We start from the raw sequence: 27992 nt of genomic DNA on the forward strand, positions 1-27992 counted from the left end.
CTATCCATTTTTCTGTCCTTTCGCAGCCATATCTTTGTAATGTTAGTACTTGGATTCAGTGTTATTATATTGTCTGAATCATTGGAATATATGTCGATCTTTGTCATAATACTGATTGACCATGAATGCTAATGACTTTGTGTGTTGCAGAAGAAATGCATTTAGTTTGTAACTGTAATTTCCTATTAATAGAAATCCTCTCGAAACTTGTAAAGTAATTGCTTAAATTTGGACAAAGCCAGCTGTCTTTGCCATTCACCAGCTGCTAGAGGGGCAAATATAAAAGATTCCGTTTAAGTTATATTTCACTGGTACTGCCAGTTAGTAAGATTCGGGCAGTTTTGACCAGTTAAAATGTTGGCAAAATTAGATTATATTTTTTCTTTACACGAAAATTTCCGTTAGGTAACAAATCGAATACGCCGAAAATCCGGAGTACACCGACCATGTTATTGTCACAAAACTGTTCATGTGAAGAAGAAGAATAGGAGTGCACTTAAACTGCCTAGCTAAGTGGAGGAGTGTCTGCCTTATGTGTGAGAGGTCCTGGGTTCGAGTCCTGTCAGAGCTTAAATATTTGCATTCTGCTACATAATGTTTTTGCTGTAATCAGACTGTTCTAGATGTTCTATCCTTTTTAGCAAACAGTATCATGGATCATTATTTAGCAATCTAGATCACAGCTGAATATTAAATTTAATGCACCCAAATAGAAAATATTCAATATATAATGTCCCGTTAATGTTTCTGTTCTCCGTGTTCAAGAAGAGTTACATTTCTTTTATCACAAAATTTCTTTTATATTAAGATATGCTCATAACTCTACGCTTCCGGTTTAAATTATGTCAGTATATCTATTTTTGAGCAATATATGGACATTTGCCTTCAGTTCAAAGCTTTTTAACTTCATATCTATGATTTGAAAAAGGTACTATCTCTACATAATTATGTATACAATAATAAAATTCCACTTAAGCCGGTGTTAGGAAGCGTGAGAGGTGTTGCACATTTCATTACCTCTCATAAACAGACTCATTCAAACCGAGTCTGCTTTTATTCTTCTTGGTTGCATTCTTTGCTTCCAAAGGATTTTTTTGCAGATATTATTAGTCATATTAAGTTTGCATTTCGATGTTAATTTAGTATTTAACCCTAGCTACTTCCCTGCAAATGTTGTGGAAATCATTATGACTTGGATAAATTTGTCATTTTTTGGTCATATATCTTTGTCATATTATATAAATTCTAGTGTACATTAGAGTTTGGTTTTTACCTCACCTGAGCCAAAGGTTCTTTGTGAGTTTTGTGACCTGTCAATGTCCATCGTCAGTCGTCAGTCGTCAGTCGGGCGTTCGTCCACATTTTCTATAATAATTTTCTTGAAAACCACTGGCTAGAATTACAACAAACTTCACAGGAATGATCCTCGGGTTGCACCCTTTCAAATTTTTAAAATTGTTCAAAGAATTGAATTCCATGCAGAACCCTGTGGTTACCATTGCAACCGAAAGGAAAAAAAATCCTAAAAAATCTTCTTGACCAAAATCGCAAGGTGTAGAGCATTGATCTTAGGCATGTTGCATGTGACATCATCTAATGGTCCTGTTTGTTCAGATTTTGCCCCTAGGGTGTAAAGAGGTCCCGCCCCGTGGGTCACAAGTTTTACATAGACTTATACAGGAGAAAAACTTGAAAAATTACAAGACCTAGGCTTTTGATATTTGATATGTAGCATTGCCTTGTGGCCCTTAACCAAAATCGTTCAAATTATAACCCTGGGGTGAAAAGAGGCCCTGTCCTGTCGGGTCTCAAGTTTTACATAGACGTATATAGGAAAAACCTTTAAAGATCTTCTTGTCTGAAAGTGCAAGGCCTAGGCTTTTGATATTTGATGTGCTGCATTGCCGTGTGGTCCTGTTACTAGAACTGTTTTAAATTTAGAAGTGCGAATAAGTAAATCTGAAATGCTAAAAGAACTTGGATGGATGGAATTTTCAGAAAGATGCAAATACCATAATGTTATGTCAAACTGCAAAAAATACAGGGAATAAAATGCCTTTCCAATCATCCATTTTTAACAAGACTTACAGCTGTACCCTGAAAGTTTCAGTGCATTTAATTCACTATTCTTAGATTGAAGAGCACGGAAGATTCGAAACAAAATGATTTTTTCAATTGTAAGACATTTTATTAGCAAAGGGGTTATACCCGCTATATTAGGTCACAGCATTATTTTGGAGAAATTTCAGTAGCACTGTTTCCTCTAGCAGGGAATTATATACATTGTACTAGAACTGTTGGGTATACATAGAGTTATCCCTGCCAGTACGTCTTGGTCAAAATTGATGGTAGATAAGATATTTTATTTCCTTTAATGATCTATACGTATTTGTAGTCATATTAATTATATCTGTTGAAAGACTTAAAAGACCTTTCTAAATATTCATAGGTTTATGAAGTTTATGAACGAATATAAAAGAAGATCCAGACCTTTGAATATTTTACAAAATAGAATTTCTTAGGGGAGTACAGGTATACACTACCTTAGTGTTGATGTTATATTGAATAATGACGGAAAGGAATGTCCTTAAGCTTTATAACTGATTTATCAAGCTAAAATATCATTAAAATCAGAATTCACCGTAGTTCAAAGGTTAAGAAACAAAATTTACTTATAAGGGTAAATTCCGCAACGCTGTTACACACCAGATCTGTACAAGATAACACATCAGCATTGAACTTTTAAGACATATTCAATATAATGTGCATGCAGTTTAAAAGATAAAAAGTTTATTTTTTGTTATTGCCATTTCAGATCTCAGCAATATCGTAGAAGACACTCATACAATTGATGGAAAGACATTCAATGTTGAATATTTTCAAACTGAGATAAATCGTGCTGAAGTCGATTTTTGTCAGAGGCCGTTTCTGTCACCAAAACCAATTGAGATTAAAGATGATATAGATCTTTCCAAAATTCAGTATATACAATCTTCTGAGAAATACAAAAAAGATCTGGAGGACAAACTATGCAAACAATACGTGAACATAATATGGCCCTCTCAAGGCCAAAAGAAATTAGAACTTCATTGTACTTTAACAAAAACTGTAGAAAATCATCATGGCTTGGCAAAATTTTGGAGGAAAGAGACTGAACGTGCATTTTCTGATTTTCTAGAGGCTATTTCTGTTAGAATTATTGAATTGCAGGAAGATGTACAGGAGGACATAATGGCGTTTTTAAAAGAATTTACTGTAAAAGAACCATCAAAAGTGGCATTAATATGTAATAGAAACAAAATGAATCTTCATGTAGTTGGCGAGAAATATGATGTACATATGCTTGAACAGACAATTATTTCTGAAATGAAGGAACAGAAATCGTTTGAACTTGTTATGAATATTGAACATCAGATTGAGATGAACGTTTTGGTGACGACAAATATCAAAAGTATGTTTGAAAGCGAGTTTGAGAACATAAATGTCAAGCTGGTTCGGGAAGAAAATAAGATTGTACTTCATGGAAGAAAATCAAGTGTCCGTAATGCAGCAGATCGCCTAAAAGAAATTAGGGGAAATTTGAAACGAACGTACATTGAACATCTAGAAGAGCCTTTTACCGAATTGTACATGTCAGAAAATGTCATGCGATTTATACAGGAAAGGCTGAGTGCAAAAGATATTATAGCCAGTTGGACCGTCCGTAATGGCATGTTAGAAATATGCTGTAATGGGCCACATAAAATATCTGAATGCAAGGAAATTATTCAGAATTCAGTCATAAGAAAAATGAAAGTTGTTCCAAGCCCTGTTCCAAATTTACATTCAGATAAATGGCGCAGAACTGTTGAGGATCTCCACAGCAAGTACAAAGGAAAAATAAGAATCAAGTTAGCAGGAAATGCAACTAAAATCTACATTTATGCAACAGAAGACCTAGAACGTCCTGCTTCAGAAGATGTCACACATTTTCTAGAAACTAACAAGGTCATCATAAAGACATACAAGACATTCCAACTTCAGATGCGATTCTTTAAAAAACACCTAAAATCAGCAATAGAAGAGATTTCAAAACAATTCGACGTTAGAATTGAAATTGATCACAAAAACTTTTATAGAATTCAGGGTCTTCAAGTAGATGTGAATGAAGCTGCAACTAATATTAAAGATATGTTTGATAAATGTTGGCAGACCAAAGAAACTTTCGAGATGATTGGAATTAAGCTCTACATCGGAAGAATGAAAGACAGTATTAATTTAGTTGAGAATAAGTGCCAGTGCGTCATTGGGACTGAAGATGATCTTCCTTTACACTGTGTTGACAATAACGATACGAAGGAACTCTCCATGAGAACAGAAGAAAGTAGATCAGATCGCATTGGCAGTTTTGAAAGCAGTTTATTTGCACAAGAGAAAATCTCCAGAAGTATGGACACTTCGATTTGTTACAAAAATAGGAACTCGTACAAGCAGCAGATTGTAAATGGGGCTAAAATTTTTGCAAAATGCCTTGTATTTGAAAATATCCATATAATTGTGTGCCACGGAGATATTACAAATTTAAAAGTCGATGTGATAGCACGAGAAACAGATGATAATTTAGACTTTTCAGGAACTCTTGGTAGAACAATTATACAGAAAGGTAAGTTTCTTTATTTCTTACTTGTCTCAGAAAGGATAAATGATTGAGCACCCAACTAATAAAGTATTTGCACTGTGACAACGCATATTCGGATGCCCCTCTAAACATATTTAACCAGGTTTTACAACTAACGTTTTAGATTAGCGGTGTCATTGAGTAGGTGGATGGATGGGTGAATGGGTCAAGGTGGCGTCAAGATTTGGTGTCCATTCAATAACTTCAGTTTGGGTTGAGATATTAAAATGAAACTCGGCTAATAGTCAGCTAATTATATTACCAAGATTTAGAGTGAATTTGAGAACAGTGGAGTCAAGGTCAAGGTCATTATTGGATTGAAAGTAAAATTGGTATATAAGTAGCTTATTGAAGAAACAGAGGCTGGGGTTGCATATTATATTAGGTTCAAGCTCAGTATAGGTGATTTATTGTGTTGGGCCTCCATGGCTAAGTGGTTAAGGTCTCTGACTTCAAATTACTTGCCCCTCACTGATGTGGTTTTTAGCCTCACTTGAGGAGTTGAATACTTTTGAATACTTCATGTGAGAAAACTCTCAAGCTGGCGTACGGAGATCTATGGTTTTACCCTGGTGTCCTCCCGTGATAAATAAAGCATCTTGGCGCAGCGGTCTATAACCTTTGGCCAAAGCTTGTACAGATTTGTGGTGGTTAAATCCCTCTGAGCTCTTTAAATCTTTTTTGTGCCATTTGGTCAAGGTTAGGTCATAGTTACTAAAAACTGTTTTCACTGTGATCATCAAAATGTTGTTTCCTCTTTTATAATTTTAGTTTGGATTTACTTACTGTTACCTAACTTGGTGCACAGCAAGCTTATTTAGAGAAGTATCTTTGGATGATATCTTGGGACACTGTTACTTAAGCATAGAAAAATGATTTCCACTCAGTATCTCTAGTTTCAACCAGATTGGTAGCTTAAAGTCAATGTCATTCTTTAAGGTCAAAGGTCAAAACTTGGTGCTTTTTTGCTTGTCTGGGCTGTACCTAAGCCATGGATTGAGAGCTTCTTAAATACTTTGGATTAAATGTTTTCCTCGATAAGATGATGTGTCATACGAAAAACTAGATTTGCAGCTATAAAAATCAATGTCATACTTAGATGTCAAAGGTCAAAACCTGATGCAGTTTCTCTTGTTTACTTAGCCGTGGCTGGAGATGTTATTAAATAACTTGCTAGAAATGTTTGCCGCAGTCAGTTTTGTCGCCACCAAATAGTATCATAAATGTTAGTTATTTTGACAGCTGGCATGCTGGACATGTTGCCCGTGGGTATGTAGGTTTTAGCTCGACTATTTAAAGAATAGTCTAGCTATTATACTCACCCTTGCATCGGCGGGAGCATCACACTTTGGTTAAAGTTTTGCATGTATGTACATATGGCTATCATTTAAAGGCATATAGCTTTTTTGAAACTTATGTTTTTTTCTTTTTCTATGTCAGTTACAAACCTCACTGGGTCAAATTCCATAACTGTGACATGTATTTTGGGCAAATTATGCCCTTTTTGGACTAAGAAAATCCTGGTTAAAGTTTTGATACAAGTTACCATCTCCAAAACTAATGCAGATATTGAATAAAACTTAACATGTGTCTTCGGGGTTAATAACGTAGTTAATAGCACCAAGTCCCATAACTCTGACATGCATTGTTGCCAAATTATTCCCCCTTTTGTACTAAGAAAATCCTGTTTAAAGTTTTGCGTGCAAGTACATATGGCTACCATTTGAAGGCATATAGCTTTGAAACTTATTTTCTCAAATTCTAGGTTAATTACCAACCTCACTGGGTCCCATAACTCTGACATGTGTTTTGGGCAAATTATGCCCCCTTTTGGACTAAAGAGATCATTGTTAAAGTTTTGCATGCAAGTAACTCTCCAAAACTAATGAAGACATTGAAATGAAATTTCACTTGGCTCCTCGGGGTTATAAACTAGTTAATAGCATCAAGTCCAATAACTCTGACATGAAATTCGGCCAAATGATGCCCCCTTTTGGACTTTGTAAATCCTGGTTAATATTATGCAGGCAAATACATATAGCTATTACTTTAAGGCATATAGATTTGAAACTTATTTTTTTCTTTTTCTAAATCAATTACCAGCCTCACTGAGTCAAGTCCCATAACTCTGACATGTAATTTGGGCAAATTATGCCTCCTTTTTGACCTGGAAAATTTTGGTTAAAGTTTTGCGTGCAAGTTACTATCTGCAAAACAAATGCAGATATTAAATTAAAACTTCATATATGTCTTCGGGATTATAGCATCAAGTCCCATAGCTCTGACATGTATTTTAACAAATTATGCCCCCTTTAGGACTTAGAAAACTTCTGTATAATGTTTTGCATGCAAGTTATTATCTCCAAAACTAATGCAGATACTGGATTGAAACTGTAGATGTTTTAACATTTGGGTAATATTACTGCTTCTTGGACAACAATTCGAATAGTCGAGCACTGACTTTGGCATTTAATCACTAAAAGAAACACAACAATAAAAATGCATAGTTTGAAGATTTGTATGTAAAACAGTTTCATAGTAACATATTGGTGGATGATATTAAAGCATGGTCTGATTTAATAATATCATGCGGTTTACCTAAGAAACTGATGGTAAGGTCATAAAGTTTTAAAACAAAATTTAGTTTGAGTTCGGACAAAATTGCTCTGTTATTGACAGGATGAATTCTTTACACATTACAGTTTGTAGTAGATATAGAAGGATGATTATTTCATGAGAATGGTATACTGTCTAATGGCCACGAGTCATGGGAACAAGATACTAACTTGTGGTAATGAGATGACATGACCACGAGTTGATTAAGTCAAGGGAACACGGTACTAACTCATGGAAATGAAATGCTACCTGTGAAGCTTTTTTATTTTTCATACTAAACATCGAGAAGTCACACATAATAATTTATATTTAACCATGTTTTTAATGTTTTGGTAATATAGACTCTTTATTTTCAGTTTCTGCATTTATTTTCTAAAAATATTCATGAAAGCTATAAAATCAAATTTTGGTAAGTTTGTTTTCAAAACCATATATTTGATGTAGGTCAACATGAACCATGATCAAAAATTGACAAATGATAACACATTCTGAAAGGTTTTGTCGGTGGCAGGAATATATTACAGATTTTAAGTACCTTCATGAAAAGTACACCTCGCTGTGACAAAATAAATAAATAAATAAAATTATGATAAGATTTTATTTGTTCAAAGTCAGTCAATTTAAAATTTATTTTCCTAATTCTGAAGAAAAAGGCCTTCATATCTTCCATGTATTTTTAAAAAGTTGACTTAATGGTAATGTTATCTGATTTATCAGTTTGGAAACCTGATGAATGATACAGCACCTGATAACTAGCAGAATTTTATATATGGTGAAGTCTGCGTTAAAAGAAGATATAGGTTAACTTTCTATTTATATGGCTTTTTCATCTGCTTTTAAGTTGAGCATCGTATGTAAACCTATTTGCAGTATTTTCTCTGTTATAGTTTGATATATGAATAAGCTATAACTTAATAAAAAATTGTAAGAAACCACAACCTAAGTGACTTTATCCAGGTACAACATTATAGTAGCTGAATATAGACCTTTTAGTGACAAACATGTAAAATAGCACTGTTCACAATATTTCGACAGCACCGTACTAACTAGTGGGAATGAGAAAAATGAATCACACACTTGTCCCCTTCGAACTTCCGTAGTAACAAGAAAAATTTCATTAAGAATTGAAACTGCTACATTTGTCAAACATAATTTATTTTTATTTCTCTCAGGTGGTCAGGCGGTAAAAGACGAATGTTTGCGCCTTGTTCAAACTCAGAAGCTCTCCTTGCAGAACACAAGCACTGTTTTTAGCTCAGCTGGAAGTATGAAAGCAAAATTCATTTGTCATATCAGAATTCAAAAATGGAGCCAAGCGGGTGAAAAACACTTGGAATCATCTGTTTTGCAATGTATCAGTCAATCATCAGAGCGTCAAGCAAATTCCTTAGCATTTCCTGCCCTTGGTTGTGGAATGAATGGGTAAATATGGAAATGAATTTTTGATAAAACCGTGTGTATATACTATCAACTATAAAATAGCTGAATACATGCGACATGTCCCAAAATATCTGGGCTATAGCCTTTTTTGGTAAACATTTTTTCTAATTCTACCAACTACAGTTGGAAAATTACCAGGAACTAAAATCTTATAAAGTTTGTAAACAGCATAAATGGTCTTTAGGTTTCATTTTTATGCTATTAAATATCAAAACAAAATCTGAATTACAATAAAATATGTTTGTGGTTTATTATATCGGTAACCCCGCCAAACGACTTTATTTATAATACATTTGTTACTTTCATTGAGGTCTTCAGCATGACTGCAATTCATATTTGTGTATAATTCTTTATATCGAAAACATATAATATAAAAACAATCGTTTGCAACAAATCTAAGTGCGAGTTGAAACATATGACTGTAATAATAATACTCTAGTATCTTTATTTTCAGCTTCCCAGCGCATGTATCAGCATCTGTTATTGTACGTACAATAAAAAGAAGTTTCCAAGAAACACAAAATAGCTCGGTTACTGAGATATATTTTTGCGATGTGAGAAAAGAAAATGTTCAAAATTTCACTAAAGCCCTGTGTGAGGAATTTGGAAAAAGAAATGTAGATGTAGAAGATGGTGATAGTGGTATGGATTTTACAGATTATACAACGTCATTGAATGGTATATTTTCATGTTAAGCTTATTTTGTTAATTAAGTCAAGATGAAATATGATAATTGATTATTACATTGATTTGGAAAGTCTGTAACTGATAGATAGTTATGTCTTTTTGTAAGTTTCCACATAAATTGGTGAATAATTTAAATCCATAAGTAATATTAACTGTTGGTATTGAATATAAAGACCCAACATGAACATTAAGTTGGTCTGAATTATTTATTTCATCATTTCAAATGAATCTGTGATACTTGAAAGCTGGTAGCTCGTAGGAAATGTCATGAAAGTATTGGCACAAATTGTATTTTGTAGAAGTAATATCAATAGCTTCATTTCTCAAGTATATGTAATAAACACTTATTTATGGGCGTTTTACACTAGATGGCAATGTACATAGCATAAAGAAAAAAACATTTTCTGTAAATTTAGATAAGGTAATAATTTTATGCTGTACATACCAATTTCACGGAAGTTATGGCATGACCTAGATAAAAGATGTCCAGGTAAATGGAATCTTTGCATTTAGCATGAAAAAAGAAAAACTACAATGACTGACAAGATATGGATATGCTAATTTAATCCAGGGATGTTCCCATGCCTTTAATGTATTGAGCAATGGGTTAAAATGCCGAGATGACCATAAATCAGAATGTTGTGTGTTAAACCGCAGAGCTGGTGAGACCGATATTGTTGATGTTCAGCTTAACTACTTACAGGCTTAAATTATTGTACTTGACTGAACTTTTAGTTAGCTTGTCTGTCACATATTGACAGGATGAGCTTTTGTGATCGCCATTTATCCGTCGTCCGTTTCTCTGTCCATCGTCCGTTCATAATTTCTTGCGGACACGATAGAGACCACACATTGCAACCGATTTTGATCAAACTTGCACACAACTTATATTGGCATGATAAATCGTTTCCTATTGAAAACTGGCCGAATCCCGTTATAGGTTCTAAAAGTTATGACCCCTTGTGAACAAGATAGAGACCACATTTTGCAATTGAGTTTAATAAAACTTGCACATAATTTGTATTGGCATAATATCTCAGTTCCTTTCGGAATCTGGTAAGATAAATCATAGGTTCCAGAATTATGGCCCCTTAAAGAGCCAAAACTTGCTATATAGAGACTTCATTTATGGTTTGATTAGATACAACTTGCAAAATATTTTTAACAACAGAAGTGTCGGATTCCATGATGAATCCGGCAGATCCAGCCATAGATTCCGGAGTTATGGCCCCTGATTGACCCATGAAAGAGCAAAAATTTGTTAATTTTACCTTGTAAACCAGATAGAAGTGACATTTTACATTCGATTTTAACCAGACTTACTCACAACATAAGTCACAATAATATCTCGGTTCCTTTGGAAAACCAGATAGATTCCATCATGGGTTCTAGAGTTACTGCTCCTGAAAGGGGCAAAGTTTTCTATATTCCCCTCTTCAGCCATATATAGGTTTCATTTATGCTTTGATTTGATACAAACTTGCACAGAATGTTGATCTTGATGATCTCTAGGCCAGGTTTGAAACTGCGTCATGTGGTGTCAGAAACTAGGTCACCAGGTCAAATCAAACGAAAAGCTTGTTAACACCCTAGAGGACACAGTTATGAATCTATCTTCATGACACTTGGTCAAAATGTTCTTCTTGGTGATTCCTAGGCCCAGTTTTAAAGCGGGGGGCATTTTGGGTCACCCTCTCAAATCAAGGAAGTGCTTGTTAACACTCTAGAGGGCATTGATTTTTATTTATAACCTATCTCAATGGTCAGATTGTTTATCTTGATGATTACTATGCCAAGTCACATGTTCAGACCATGTCCTTCTAACTAATCATGTTAAAGCTGCTTCTTAGTATATCTGCCCTCACTTCTTGATAATCAGCTTATGTATCCTATCATCTATAGCAACTACCATAAAGGTTTATAGCACTTAGTTGAATACGTCACTAATAACACTGAACCTCATCTGGCTTTAAGCTGGAACTGCCCTTCTGTCAAAATGGTTCACCAACTGTGAGAGAATTTGGTTGGTCTTCTAATGAAGTATTGGTAAACAATGTGTCTTTGTCTCAACCTCTTGATGCTCAATTTCTGTAACATTTGACAACTATATAGGTATTACCTACTATGTGTTGGAGCTGTATCTAAGACATTGCAACTCAAGATACTGGAATAATTATTTATATAATCCTTGATCTGTTTACATCATTTGTTGTTTACTGAATGAAGTCTCTGCGAGTCATATTCATAATTATTGCCAAGCGATCAAGGACTATTATAGAGAGAGTTCCGATTGGTTGAAACCTGTGTAAATTATTCTACAGTGATTGCAAACTGTACAATTGATTTGTTCCCTTCAAACATTGATACTTCCATCCTATCTGTGACCTATAACTACTGAAAGTGGGTTATCAGCTATCTATGTTCGTATACCATGCATCCAATATACAAATTATTCTCTTAATGTCAACATACAGAATATACAGTGGTCATCTGCATACATGCGTCCAGATTCCTTTTATCTTTAATGTATAGACTATTCGTAATTCATTACTGCATAAAAGTAAAGTAAGGCGTTTGTTAATTATCCCCCGCCGATGAAATCAGGAGAGGGGTATTGAAATGGCGTTGTCCGTCCGCCCGTGCTGCGTGCATCTGTCCGTCCGTCAGTCCGTCCGTCCGCAGCCATTTCTCAGCAACTAGCAGGTAGAATTTCATGAAACTTGAAATAAACATGAACCAACATACCGCGATGATGCCCGTCAAGTTTTCTTTGGATTGGTCAATTTTCCGTAGAGTTATTGCCCTTTATTTACTGGGAAATGCCCAAAAATGTCCGTCCGCAGTCATTTCTCAGTAACTAGCAAGTAGAATTTCATGAAATTTAAAAAAAAAAAAGATGAACCAACATACTGAGATGATGCCCGTCAAGTTTTGTTTTGATTGGTCAATTTTCTTTAGAGTTATTGCCCTTTATTTAATGAAAAATGCCCAAAAATGTCCATCTGCAGCCATTTCTCAGTAACTGTCAGATAGAATTTCAAACAACTCGGAATAAACATAAACCAGCATACCACGATGATGCCCGTAATTTTTTTTATCCAGATTTCCTTAGAGTTATTGCCCTTTAATTGTTAAAAAATCTAGATTTGTACATAACAAACTAACCAATTGGTAGCATTTCATTAAACTTCTTTCATTCTTTTTTTAATTTTTAATTTTCCATCAGTATTTATAATCAACATGTGAAGTTTTGTACCCTCTCCCGGTCACCCCCACTGCACCCTCCCCCCCCCCCCTCCCCCCAAAAAAAACATTCATTTTCTGTTAAAATGATTTTGATTAAGGAAGTTATTTGCTTCTTAGTAACATCCTTAACTTTTTGCCAGGTAAATTTTTTGCCATTCCTCACCACAAACCCTTTCGGCGGGGGATACCAATTCATTGAATTTGCTTGTTATTTCTAAAAGGGCCAGGTATGTTTAACTTAAGAGATACCCACATCATTACTTTCCAATTCCTGTTTTTAATTTCATGTACCAGGCAGGTAGGAAGCAGGTATCCTTGATTTAACTAGTTGGTGGCTCACCAACTGGTCTCTCTTTAGTAACAAGACCAACCTGTAGCAGGGCTCGAACCTTCAACTTCCTGTTAGCGGGTAGGTGACTTACCCATTAGGCAACCGCACGATTGTATAAATCTTTCTGAAAAATTACTTAAATCATTGAAAACAATGTTATAGTTGTTGTTTTCAGAGGAACTGAGAACAGTAAAGTTGCCAAACATTCAAGCCAGTCAGGGACCATTTGTTAGGGAAATAAAATTTGGTGGAATATGTGTATGTGTAAAAGGGGGAACAATTGTCAATGAAAAGGTATAGCAGAATTTACATCAAACTTTTATATTACTTTTTAACTTGACTATACAAAGTATGGTGAGCTGTCCTACTCGCACATATCATCACCCACATCATATAACACAATAGTCATAACTCTCTTACCAATATTTCATGTATTTTTCCCTTTTTCACTTAGAATTTCATGTTCAAGTTTTAGTGCACTTTCACTCTATCTCAGTGTTTACTAAATGGATTTGATTCAAACTTGACATAGTTGTTCCACATCCTCACCCCCATTACCTTGCACAAGGTCCATATCTGAATTGTCAACTTTTCATGAATTATGCCCCCTTTTATTTACAATTTAAGGTTAATTCTGATGGATTTTCACCATATCTCAGTTATAACAGCAATAATTTGATTTGTTTCACATCACCATGCACATCTTATGACACAAGGCCCATAACTCTTGCACTAATATTTCATGAATTGTCTCCCTTTTAATTTAGAATTTCGGGTTAAAGTTTTGGTGCACATTTACTCTATCTCAGTTTTTACTGAATCGATTTGATTAAAATAGTTGTTTCAAATCATCACGCACATCATATGACACAAGGGCCATAACTCATGCACCACTATTTCATGAAATATCCACCTTTTTTACTTAGAATTTCAGTTGTTATGCCTCCGCCATAAAATTGGGGGCGGGGGCATATAGTGTTGCCCCTGTCCGTGTGTGCGTGCGTGTGTGCGTGTTTGTGTGTTTGTTTGTTCAGAAAAGGGTGGTGTTTGTGTCCGGGCCATAACTTAGACATGCATGGTTCGATTTCAGAATAATTTCACACAAATGATAAGCATGGATAGACAATGTATCTTGCGCAATAGCTATTTTACTAGCTCAAAGGTCAAGGTCACAGTATTTGGTTGAACTTAACCAATTTTCACTACATATATACTTATAATGTGGTTTTCGTGTCCGGTGAAATAGCTTTGACATAGTACGATTTCAAAATAATTTGACACAAATAATAAGCATAGATAGACAATTTGTCATGCGCAAAACAAAACTAGGTCCCTAGGTCTAAGATCAAGGTCACATTTAGAGGCCAAAGGTCACATACAAGAATGACTTTGTCCTGCGCATTTCTTCTTCATGCATGGAGGGATTTTAATGCAACTTGGCTCAATTGTACACTGGTCATCATGAGACAGAATGTCATGCACAAGAACCAGGTCCTTAGTTTAGAATTACTTCCCTTTGTTGTGACTATAAATAGCTTATATTGTAATTGTTTTATTACTGGTCGTAGGGAAAACTCAAGACCACTTTTCTGCAGTACAACATGCATGTTATATCCAATTTCGAGATGTATTTTGACCTATCTCTACTTGGTAAGGATTTTTTATGTGGACTCTGTTTTAGCTTGCCTGAGCACAAAGTGCTCATGGTGAGTTATTTTGATCAGGCTGTGACCCTTCGTGCGTGCGTACGTCTGTAAAGTCGTCCGTCCGTCGTCAACATTTGTGTTTAAACGATATCTCCTCCAAAACCAATCAATGGATTTTGATGAAACTTTGCCATTATGTTCCTTGGTTGGTCCTCTATCAAAATTGTTCAAACAGTTTCGCTTGGTTGCACATATGCACAGGATGAACTACTGTGAAAAACCCAAAACCATTTTTCTTTGGTACAACATAGATGTTACTTTCAAATGTTAGGTGTATTTTAAGGTATCGTTACCTGGTAAGGAGTTCTTTTTGTGGACTTTTAACAAAAGAACTACAATAATTATTACACAACCACAGAAAATATGGCCAAAGGTCCTTCTTATAGTTTGTGAGTAGTACCATGCCTGTGACCTTTTTCATGTTGCGGGGGCATCCGTGTTTGTGACACATTTCTAGTTTCTAAATGGATTTGATTCAAACTTAAAATGGTTGTTCCACACCATCACCCACACCAAAATAATGCTTGCACCAATATGTTATGAGTTATGCCCTATTTTTACTTAGATGTTCAGGTTTAAGTTATGGTACATTTTTATTACTTAATAAGTTTGATTCTAACTGAAAATAGTTATTCAGCATTATTAGTCACATGATATGACATATGTTGCATTACTCTTGCAGAAAGTTCCATAAATTATGTCCCTTTTATACGGTACTTATCTAATGTTTTTATCTCTATCTCTGTTATTACTCAATATAATACACTTGACACATACTTATCTTTATCTCTTTTATTATGGCCTCCTTCGAAAAAGGAGATGTATATTGTTTTGCAGAAGTCGGTTGATCTGTACGTAGACTAATCCGTTCCGGATGATAACTCAAGAACGCTTGGGCCTAGGATCATGAAAATTAGTAGGGATGTTAGTCAGTTAGAGAGTTTCTGGACGAAAACTTGAGATTGCTTGGGCCTAGGATCACGAAACTTAATAGGGAGGATGATCATGACCAGCAAATGACCCCTATTGATTTTAAGATCAATAGGTCAATGGTTAAGGTCACATTGACCCAGAACAGTAGAAATTTGTGTACAGTGACCAAATAATTTCTATTCCTTGTGCAATTACTGAATGTATCAAGGGGGCATTCGTGTTCTACAAGCTCTTGTTACTTAATACTTTTGACACAGACATTAACTGTTGTCCAAAATTTCCATCCACATTGGAGTCATTAAATACTCCAGTTACAGCCCCTAGCGTTTTCAGATGTGCCCATTTTCGCTATCCAGCATCAAAATAGACAAGAGCGCAGTCTCCTTTGACAGCATATTTTTTACACATATCGTACCACATCCACTCTTACTGTTTGAATTATCTCCATTTCTTGAAAGTCTGTCTGGATTTCATGTCCAGTCTGTAACTTTGTAATTGATTAATGGATTTTGAAAACACTTGGTACCAGTGACCAACAAGACACGATGATTTGTCCCATGCAAGAACCATAGCTCATCTCGTTTTTAGTTATCTCCATCTAGAATATACTTGCTAAAATCATTACTCTTGGGATTTTATGCAAATTGCACACAATGGAATAGTGCATTTAGAAGAAATGAAGTGTACAAGGTCTATGACTCTGCTCGTCTTAACACTGAAAGTAGTGAAGGTAATTATTATACCCGTGACAAACTTCGTCTCTGTGTGCTGTTGGTGGGGGCTATACAGGAATTGATTTGTCCTGTCCTCTTTTTAGCTCACCTGAACACAAAGTGCTTGGGGTGAGTTATTGTGATCGCTCACCGTCCGGCGTACGTCCGTCCGTCCGGCGTCCGTCCGTCCACACCTTCCTTTAAACAACATCTCCTCCTAAACCACCAGGCCAATTTTAATGAAACTTCACAGGGATATTTCATGGATGGTCCTCTTTCTTCAAAGAATTGAATTCCGTACTGAACTCTGGTTACCATGGCAACCGAAAGGAAAAACTTAAAAAATCTTCTTCTCAAAAACCAGAAGCCCTAGAGCTTAGATATTTCGTGTGAAGCTTTGCCTTGTGGACCTCTACCAAGTTTGTTCAAATCATGACCCCATGGTCAAAATTGACCCCGCTCCAGGGGTCACTTGATTTTACATAGATTTCTATAGGAAAAGCTTAAAAAAATCTAAAAATAAACCAGAAGGCCTAGAGCTTAGATATGTGACATGTAGCATTGCCTAGTGGACCTCACAAATTTTTTTCGAATCATGACCCCGGGGTCAAAATTGACCCGCCCCAGGGGTCACTTGATTCTGCATAGGAAAATCTTCAAAATTTTCTAAAAATAAACCAGAAGGCCTAGAGCTTAGATATTTGACATGAAGCAATGCCTAGTAGACCTCTACAAAATTTGTTCAAATCATGACCCCGGGGTCAAAATTGACCCCGCTCTAGGGGTCATTTGATTTTACATAGAGAAATCTTCAAAAAATTTCTAAAAATAAACCAGAAGGTCTAGAGCTTAGATATTTGACATGTAGCATTGCCTAGTAGACCTCTACAAAATTTGTTCAAATCTTGATCCCGGGGGTCAAATTGATTCCGCCCCATGGTGTAACTTGATTGTACATAGAAAAATCTTCAAAATTTTCTAAAAATAAACCAGAAGGCCTAGAGCTTAGATATGTCAAATGTAGCATTGCCTAGTAGACTTCTACAAAATTTGTTCAAATCCTGACCCCCGTGATCAAATTGACCCCGCCCCATGGGGTTACTTGATTGTACGTAGAAAAATCTTCAAAATTTTCTAAAAATAAACCAGAAGGCCTAGAGCCTATATATTTGATATGTAGCATTGCCTAGTGGATCTCTACAAAATGTGTTCAATCTTGACCCCCTTGGGTCATATTGACCCAGCCCCAGTGGTTACTTGATAGTACATAGAAAAATCTTCAAAATTTTCTAAAAATAAACCAGAAGGCCTAGATCTTAGATATTTGGTATGTAACATTGCCTAGAAGACTTCTACAAACTTTGTTCAAATCATGACCCCTAGCTAAAATTGGCCCCGCCCCAGGAGTCACTTATTTTTACATCGCAAAATCTACAGAAATTTTCTAAAAATAAACCAGAAGGCCTAGAGCATAGATAGTTGACATGTAGCATTGCCCCATGGGGTTACTTGATTGTACGTAGAAAAGTCTTTAATGTTTTTAAAAAATAAACCAGAAGGCCTAGAGCTTAGATATTTGATATGTAGCATTGCCTAGTGGACCTCTACAAAATTTGTTCAAATCATGACCCCCGGGGTCAAAATTGACCCCGCCCCAGGGGTTACTTGATTTTACATAGGAAAATCTTCAAAAATTTTCTAAAAATAAACCATAAGGGATAGATCTTAGATACTTGACATGTCGCATTGCCTAGTAGACCTTTACAAAAAATTTTCAAATCATAACCCCCGGGGTCAAATTGACTCCGCCCAATAGGGTTACTTGATTGTACATAGAAAAATCTTCCATATTTTCTAAAAATAAACCAGAAGGCCTAGAGCTTAGATATGTCAAATGTAGCATTGCCTAGTGGAATTCTACAAAATATGTTCATATCTTGACCCCCCCCCCCATGGTCAAATTGACCCAGGCCCAGGGGTTACTTGATTGTACATAGGGAAATCTTCTAAATTTGTTAAAAATAAACCAGAAGGCCTAGATCTTAGATATTTGATATGTAACATTGCCTAGTAGACTTCTACTGTTCAAATCATGACCCCCGGGGTAAAATTGTGCCCGCCCCAGGGGTTACTTGATTGTACATCGGAAAATCTTCCAAAAAATTTCTAAAAATCATCAGTTTGACATGTAGCTCATATTACTCTGGTGAACGATCCAGGGTCATCATGGCCCTCTTGTTTCTTCACTTCACGGCATACACATGCCATGTCCTATACTTCTTGACTTGTTTTGACATAATTATTGTCCCTTTACACATTGAAAATTATATCTCTCCAAATATAGGGTGGAGACATTGTTTTTAACCTTTCATCAGTCTGTATTCTGTCTGTCGGTCCAACCATCAAACTTAATTTCTGATCAATAACTGGAGAACCATTTCACCTAAAACCTTCAAACTTCATAGGATGATAGGACTTATGCCTTAGATGACCCCTATTGTTTTGGGGTCACTCCATCAGAAGCTGAGGTTCCTGGGACATACTGTTTTTTGCCCTGTCCGTACGTCACACTTCATTTCTGATTAATAACTAGAGAATAATTTCACCTCGAACCTTCAAAATGCATAGGGTGATAGGGCTTACAGAGTAGATAACATCTAATGTGCCTGGGATCACTCCATCAAGGGTGAAGGTCTGAACATGGAAAACAGTTTCCGTGAAATTGAAATTAAAAAGCTTGACCAAAAATATTGAAACTTTATTTGAAGATTGGACATGCAGAGTAGATGACTGTTTTTGATTTTGGTGTCACTCAATGAAAGGTCAAGTTCACTGGGGCCAGAATTCTTCACACTTCATTTCCAATCATTTCCAATCAGTTACTTGATTATCATTTGACTTGAAACCTTCAAATATCATAGGATTATAGGGCTTACAAAGTATATGCCCTCTTAAATTTTGGGTTTCTTCTATCCGTGGGCAAGGTCACAGAGGCCTGAACATGGAAAACTGTTTCTTATAGATAACTTGAGAACCACTTGACCAAGAAAGTTGAAACTTCATTTGATGATAGGACATGCAGACTAGGTGACCCCTATTGATTTTGGGATCACCCAATCTAAGGTAAAGGTCATAGGGGACTGAACGCGGAAAACCATTTTTTATCAAAAACTCACTTGACCTTTTATGTTGAAACTTCATTAGATGTTTGCACATGATTGTAGAGTAGATAACCCCCATCGATTTAAGAGTCATTCCATGAAAGGTCAAGATCATAGAAACTTCATTGAATGATTAGACATGCAGAGCAGGTGACCTCTATTGATTTTGGAATCACTCCATCTAAGGTCAAGGTCATAGGAGACTGAACATGGAAACCTATTTTTGATCAAGAACTTTAGAAGCACTTAGCCCAGAATGTTGAAAATTTAAAGGATGATTGGACTCCTGTCCCCTATTGACTTCTTGCCTATTACTACTATGGTTTGCGGGAGACATGTGCTCTTCTACAAAAGCATCTTCTAGTTTCCCACTAGTTTTTTCAGTATTTCTGAAACATATTCGTGCATTAGATTGAAACTTTACACAAATCTTTTGAAATATAATGTTACTTTACGTCAAGTTTTATAACTCCGCCTTTTATGTTATCAAAAGTGTTCCCCTTTTAGACTTGGAAACTGTCAAAATTGCAAAGCGTTTCATTTGAAAGATTTTTCACAAAATCAAAATTTTCTTGTCCAAAACCGGAAAAATTAATTCCTTGATATTGGCATGTAATATCGTCTAATGGTCCTCTATGAAGATTGTTCAAATTTTATGCCCCTGAGATGAAAAGAGGCCCAGCCCCGGGGTCGCACATTTTACATAGACTTGTATAGGAAAAAAACTTTAAAAATGTTCTTGTCTGAAACCACTTGACCTAGGCCTAATATAAGTAGCATTGCCTTGTGGTCCTCTGCCAAAATTGTTTAAATTATAACCCTGGGGTGAAAAGAGGCTCTCCCCCAGGGGATCTCAAGTTTTACATTGACTTATATAGGAAAAAAAATATTTTTGTCTGAAACTGCAAGGCCTAGCCTTTATAGAGTTGGTATGTTGCATTTCCTTGTGGTCTTCTACCAACATTGTTCAAATTATGCCCCTGTGGTGAAAAGAGGCGTGGCCACGGGGGTCTCAAGATTTAAATAGACTTAATAAATAGGAAAAAAAAATAAAAATCTTCTTGCCTGAAACTGCAAGGCATAGGCTTTTGATATTTGGTATGTTGCCAAACCTAGGGTTTCTCTACCAAAATATTCATATTATGCCCCTCGGGTAAAAACAGGCCCTGAACCCAAGTTTAGCATAGACTTATATAGGTAATGAAATATTGTCAGAAAGTCCAAGGCTTCGGCCTTTTATATTTGGTATGAAGCATTGCCTAGTGGTTCTGTTTCAAGAGATTTATGGCTCCTTAAAGGGCCAAAATTTGCTATTTTTGGCTTGTGAACACGATAGAGACAACATTTTGCAATTAACTTTACTCAAACTTGCACAAAACTTGTATTGGCATAATATCTCGGATCCTTTTGAAAACTGGCCAAATCCCATTATGGGTTCTAGAGTTATAGCCCCTTAAAGGGCCAAAATTTGCCATTTTTGGCTTTTGGCTTTTGAACACGATAGAGACCTCATTTTGCAGTAAACTTTAATAAAACATGCACACAAGTTGTACTGGCATAATATCTCGGTTCCTTTCAAAAACTGGCTGGATTTTCGTCATGGATTTTAGAGTTATGGCCTCTTAAAGAGCCAAAATTTGCTATTTTTTGCTTGTGAACACCTTGAAGACCACATTTTGCAATCAACTTTAATCAAACTTGCACACAACTTTTATTTATAATATCTCGGTTCCTTTTGAATACTGGATAGATCCCGTCATGGGTCAAAATTTGCTATTTTGGGATTGTGCAGTCATATAGAGACTTCATTTATGGTTTGATTTGATACAAACTTTCAAAATATCTTCAACAACAATAACTTTTGGATTCCATGATGAAACTGTCAGATCCAATCATAGGTTCTGGGCTTATTTTCTGATTACCTCCCCTGATTTTAATCAAAATGAATTTGTATCAGTAAGTACTTATGGGACTTATTTGAAATTTCATTATTGTCATAAGTTGGACTGAGACAATCAGGGTAGATAACTATGGACTGATTTTATGTCAAATTACCTCCCTTTGTTTCAAATAAAAATGGGTATATCTCCGTAGTTAATGAAGATACTGATTTGAAATTTCACTTATACCATCAGATAGACTTGGACAATCAGTGAAGACAGATAATTGCTGAATTTATAACAACTTACCTCCCTTTATCTTTTATGTAAATGAGTATACCTAGCATCTTCTAATGAGATTGGTTTGAAACATTATTTATGTCTTCAGTGGTAAAAAATTTCTACTTTTACTTACTTTTCTAATATATTGTTGTAAAGGCTTGTACTCTGTATCTTCTACATGCATATACCAATGCATGATTACCTCCCCTGGTTTTAATAAAATTGGATTTATCTCAGTAAGTATTTATAGGACTTATTTGAAGTTTCATTGTCATTAGTTGGTCTGAAGACAATCAGAGTAGATAACTATGGACTGATTTTATGTAAATTACCTCCCTTTGTTTCAAATTAAAATGGGCGTATCTCAGTAACCAAAGAAAATACTGATTTGAAATGTCATTTATGCCATCAGATGGACTCGGACAAACAGGGTAGATAACTTTTGACTGAATTTATGACAAAGTATCTGCCTTTATTTTATGTAAATAAATATACCCAAGCAGCATCTAATGAAATTAATTTTAAATGTTATTTAAGTCTTCCAGGGTAAGGAATAGTCATGCTAGTACAAAAATGCAGCATTTGAGCCTAGGACCCTCAAACTTGGTATGGAGATTGGCTATGACTAGTATGTGACCCATAGGTCAAAAGGGACTGTTACAAACAAATATTTATCCTGATGATATTTAAAGTGTATGGCTATGTGATCTATGTCAAAACCTGATTTTATCATTAAGAGCAATGGTACTCAGGTGAGCTATATAGGGCAATCATGGCCCTCTTGTTTAATATTTTAGCATTAGTTTGCCATTTGGAACATGTGGCCTATGTTACTCAGGTTAGCGATTCAGGGTCATCATGACCATCTTGTTTATTTGTTTTGCTGTTTCAAATATATATATATAATGGAAACTTCATCCTTTGTAATAAATAATAGCCAGTTTAAAATGTTAGCCAGTTTTATTTAACACATATATATGAACAAAGATTTATTGTACCAAAATCATCATTAAATTATTCAAATAAAAGCACATAAATTCAGTTGTTTGATACATGCAAATTATTTATTGAATATCTTGCAGATACATGTATATATTTAATAACCTATTTTATGTAATGTTTCTGATTGGTCAGTAATGTAAAGACACTTACTTGAGCAATTATTAACTTTGAATTTAATTTCCTCTCACAAATTTCTACACAACTTGTTAACATCAGACCAGTTCTATATTTCTGCAGTGACATTGAACATTCCATGGACATTTTAAAAGATGTCTTGAGTGATTTCCAGAGTTATTCGTTGAGAAAATTAATAAACACCTGGATATGTTATATAATAGATAAGATCAGGTCAGTCTGTTGTTTGTTGTACACTGATTTGTTAAAGTCATTTACAAGCATAACTAGTTGTGCCACACAGGATATCTTTTTTCTCAGAAACCATGCAAAAAATAAATGCCAAATTAATCGAATATTATTTACTAAGCCCTACGAGAGGTTATTGTCGAGCCTGCTTGCAGAAGCGAAAACATAGTTTGCCAGATGACTGTTCGGTGTATGTTCATTGACCAGTGTGTGCGTCCATGCGTCCGTCCAAATTTGTTTGTCCGGACCATAACTTTGACATACATGTACATTGAGCAATCTTGTTTATATCTGGCATGAATGTTAACTCAATGAGACGAAGTGTCATGCGTAAACCCTAGGTATCACAAAGGTTAAGGTCACAGTTGGCGGTCAAATATCAAGTCAGATTTTGTACTGCCATTAAATTTGACATGCATTGAGGGAACTTGTTTATATTTGGCATCTTTGTCCGGACCATAACTTTGACATGCATAGAGCAATCTTGTTTTTATTTGGCATGAATGTTAACCTCATTAAACCTCAGGTTCCTTTTACAAAGGTCAAGGTCGGAGTTTGAGGTCAAATATCATGATAGATTTTGTCCGGCCCATGACTTTGACATGTATTGAGGGATCTTGTTTATATTTTGCCTGAATGTTAACTTCAGATAGACAAATTGTCATGCGCAAAACCCCAGGTTTACATCCCAGAGGTCAAGGTCACTGTTGGAGGTCAAACGTCATGTCAGATGATCATGCCAGCCTATAACTTTGTCATGCATTAAGGAATCTTGTTTATATTTGGCATGAATGTTTAATTCAGTGAGGCGTGTGTCACTTGCAAACCTCAGGGTCCTATCTTAAAGGTTAAGGCCACAGTTAGGGTCAAAAGGCGGGCACGACATGTTTCCAATGGGAATTTTAGCTGGATGTTGTCAATCCAAAAGTTTCTTACAGAACGGGCAGAAATGGCTCAGAAATTCAATAGAAGTAAACTCTCCCAGAAATTATTATGCACTTTTTTCAATAAAAATTTAACTTAACAACAAGCTTATTATTGGGTAATATAAGTGCTCATAACGCAGTTATATTTTTTTAATTTGTGCGTTGTTTTTGATTTTCAAACTTACTAAGTTGGCAATTATCTACTAGAAAATTGTAAGAAACAAAGACATTGTTTTCAGAAATAGGATTAGCGTTTTGTACTATGATCCTAAACAATCACTCTTGGACAAAAATATTGGGGGCAAATGTCCATTTAATCAATAAACACTGGGGTGGGGAGAGGGGGGGGGGGGGGGATGGGGCGTGCAGCAAATGTCCTATTCACCATTTCAACCTGGGGGGTGGGGGGCATATGTCCAGTAGTCCTTTTTTATTATGATCACGCTGTGTCCGTTGTGCGTCCGTCCGTCGTCAACAATTGTTTTTAAAAGACATCTTCTCCAAAACCACTGAATGGATTTTGATGAAACTTGGCATGGATGTTGCTTGGATGGTCCTCTATCAAAGTTGTTGTTCAAATGGTTTTGCTTGATTGCACATAGGGATTGCCAGAGCTAAAAATAGAACAATCTTCAATCGACATCTTCTCCTAAACAAATGGTCCGATTTTAAAATAATTTCACACAAATGGTTCTTATGTCGATCTCTACCAATATTTTACAAATTATACCGATTCATCACAAAACAAGGCCGCCAGGGGCATGGTCAATTTACTCTATATGTATGTAGTAGAAATTCAAAAAATCTTCTTGTGTGAAACTGTAAGCCCGATTTTAAAATAATTTTACACAAAAGGTCCTTGTATGATCCTCTACCAAGATTGTTCAAATTATTTTGATTAATGACAAACATGGCCACTAGAGGGCGTGTCACGTTTTACTATATCATGTATATGTATACAGTGGAAACTTAAAAAATCTTCTCGCTTGAAACTGCCTGTCTGATTCTAAAATAATTTTACACAAATGGTTCTTATGTGACCTTCTACAAATTTTGTTCAAAGTTTTTTGATTCCTCAAAAACATGGCCGCCGGGGGGGGGGGGGGGGGGGGGGGCGGTTCGTGGTCACTTTTCCCTATATGTATAAAGTGGAAATTAAAAAAAAATCTTGTGTAAAACTGCTAGCCATATTTTAAAATAATTCTAAACAAATAGTCCTTGTGTAACCCTCTGCCAAGATTGCTAAGATTTTTTTGATTCATGTAAAAACATGGCCGCCAGAGGGTGTGTTCACTTTTTCCTATACTATTATGTTTATTGTGGAAACTTTAAAAGTCTTCTTTTGTGGGACTGCTTTTACGATTTTAAAATAATTTTATACAAATGGTTCTTGTGCGGACTTCTTCAAATATTGTTCATTTTTTTTCTGATTTGTCCAAAAACATGGCCGCCAGAGGGCTTGGTCACTTTTTTTAACAATTTCCTTAAACAATATCTCCTCCAAAACCACTGAATGGATGTCGATAAAACTTTACACAAATGATCACTTGTTAGCCCTATTTCAAAGTTGTTCAAACGGTTCATTGATCATATGGGTCGTTTTTGTTAAAAATAGGTTTTAGCTATAAGTTTTTAAAAATCCTTTTTTCTAGAGCTTTGTTATTTGGCATTTGATATAAGGGTTTGACACTGTACCATACTTGTCCAAATTATTACCCTAACGTAAAACAATGGCCACGCCCCTGTGTCTGACGTGTACTTACTATATGTTTTCATATATAAGAAACTTTGAAAATCTTCTTCTCTGGATCAATAATGGCTAGGGCCTTTATATTTGGCATGTGATATCAGATTTGTAATTTCTAGCGTAATTATTTAAAATATTGCCGTCGGTTCAAAAATGTGCGTGAAATGTATATAATATAAGTTAACATAGAAGAAACATAACTCTGTACTAATACAAACACACTTGAAGCTTTGTACACAGGTGAGCGATTTAGGGTCAACGACCCTCTTGTTCATTTTGGAACAAATATTCGGATCCCAAGCTGAACACATGAACACACGGACACAAACAAATTAAACTTGAAGAGATAACTATCAATGTTTTATAGAATTGTAATACAGAAAACATCATTCCGAATAACCACAATCCAAAACTCTTCATAGATTAAATATTAAAATCAATATTAACGTTTCATATGACAATAACACTTAAGTACAAAAGGCAACATAATAATTATGTACTAAATGGTTGTAATTTCGTCGTTAATAATTTGAAAAATGGAAGCCAGCCTAGAATTTTTCCATGTTTTTTTGCATTGCCTTTTCCTCATTCTTTACTTTTAACGTAATGCTTCATCTTTAACTCATTAAGGACGCAGATCGCATTTATGCGTTCATTTTAACTCTTATCGAGTACCGCATGTCGTATTTATCCGTCAAAAGATAACAGGCGTGTATGCCGAGGATCGCATAAAGTACTGTATGCCGCGTTGCGTGATTTTACGTTTGTAAGAGTACTAACGATTGGACTGCTGTCAAAGTCAACCAATGAAAATATTTTACACTAAAGGTTATAAAACCCGGAAGCGATCGAAACAATCAAAATATTTATTATTTAAGCATATTTTTTTAATATACTCATCACAAAATATCGGAAATAGAAAGTTATTTGTAGGTATTGCCTGTTTTATCTTCTCATTCCATTATACCGAAGAATCTTTCTTTTTTATTCAGTAAATTCATAATGTCATTTGCTTTAACGTTTAGCAATAGATGATATTTGAATAAATATAAAATAATCAAATAATTGCAGTTTTTCTATGTCCAATCTTTCTTGAATATTGCAGTTTTCCAAATTCATGTTACTTTAGTTGGCCTGTAAAACAATTTTGCAAATCAAGATAATAGTAAATTTTAAATTATTGATTAAATCATGAATCGTAGTATCAGTTGTGAAAATTTCAGTTTTATTCATCTTTTATAAACAGATGTTTGTCCCTAATTTTGATCAAAGGATGCCTAGATCTTATCGATTATTGAATATCAGTGAAAATCCACAGGCATACAAAGCAGATAAATTGATAAGTGGCTCCGGAATGTATCGGAAAATTGATACCAGTAATTAAGCGGCGGTATGGCTGCAGGTGTTAATGAGTTAAATATCATTAAATACTACATATAGTATCATACTTGGATTATTCCGTTCTATCAAATGATCTACAGACAAATAATATTATTATTTATAATTACAGGTTGATGTACTTGTAAATACAACATCGAACAGTCTGAACTTAAAAGGTGGAGCTGTATCTACATCTGTGTTGCAGAAAGGTGGACTCGAATTACAACAGCAGTTGCATAAAACTTATCCAAAAGGTATCAAATTTGGTGAAGTGGCTGTGAGTGATGGGACAAATTTGCCATGCTCTATAGTTCTACATACTGCACTGGAAAAATGGGATGATAAGAACTTTGGAAAATGCATTAAAGTATGTACTAACATTGCACTATATAAACATGCCTTATTTTAATTAAACATACAACAGTAAAAACTCTGAAAACCGACCATGTCAAAAGTCCGGTTTTCCTAGGATTAGCATTTTCAGAGGGTTTTGCACAGATTTATGTTACGTATTGACAGGGTGAGCATTTGTTATCGCCCGAAGTCCGTCCACAGTTCATTGTGAACACGATAGAGACCACATTTTGCAGTTAATATTAATCAAGCTTGCACACAATTTCTATTGGCATCTCAGTTCCTTAAAAAACTTGGCAGATTCTGTAATGGGTTCCAGAGTTATGACCCTTTAAAGTGTCAAAATTTGCTATTTTTGTCTTGTGAACATGATAGAGACCACTTTGTGCAATCCAATTTAATCAGACTTGCTCACAACTTGTATTAGTATAATATCTCGGTTCCTTTCGAAAACTGTCCAGTTCCCATCGTGGTTTCTAGAGTTATGGCCCCTTAAAGGGTCAGAATGCGCTGTTTTTGCCTTGTGAACACGATACAGACCACAGTGTGCATCAGCTTTAATCAAACA

At 35.3% G+C, this 27992-nt stretch overlaps 1 protein-coding gene across 1 annotated transcript; it reads left to right on the forward strand.

Moving 5' to 3' along the window:
- Nucleotides 1–2815: 2815 nt before the first annotated feature.
- Nucleotides 2816–27974, forward strand: LOC128553207 (protein mono-ADP-ribosyltransferase PARP14-like; the record flags this gene model as incomplete). Its single annotated transcript, XM_053534329.1, has 5 exons — nucleotides 2816–4642; nucleotides 8446–8695; nucleotides 9168–9391; nucleotides 13153–13271; nucleotides 27201–27974. Coding segments are annotated over 5 exons (2699 nt in total), but the record flags the coding sequence as incomplete, so codon positions are not given.
- Between the last annotated feature and the right edge of the window lie 18 nt (nucleotides 27975–27992).

The sequence above is a fragment of the Mercenaria mercenaria genome, unplaced genomic scaffold (assembly GCF_021730395.1).
Source record: "Mercenaria mercenaria strain notata unplaced genomic scaffold, MADL_Memer_1 contig_3588, whole genome shotgun sequence".
Taxonomy (NCBI): domain Eukaryota; kingdom Metazoa; phylum Mollusca; class Bivalvia; order Venerida; family Veneridae; genus Mercenaria; species Mercenaria mercenaria.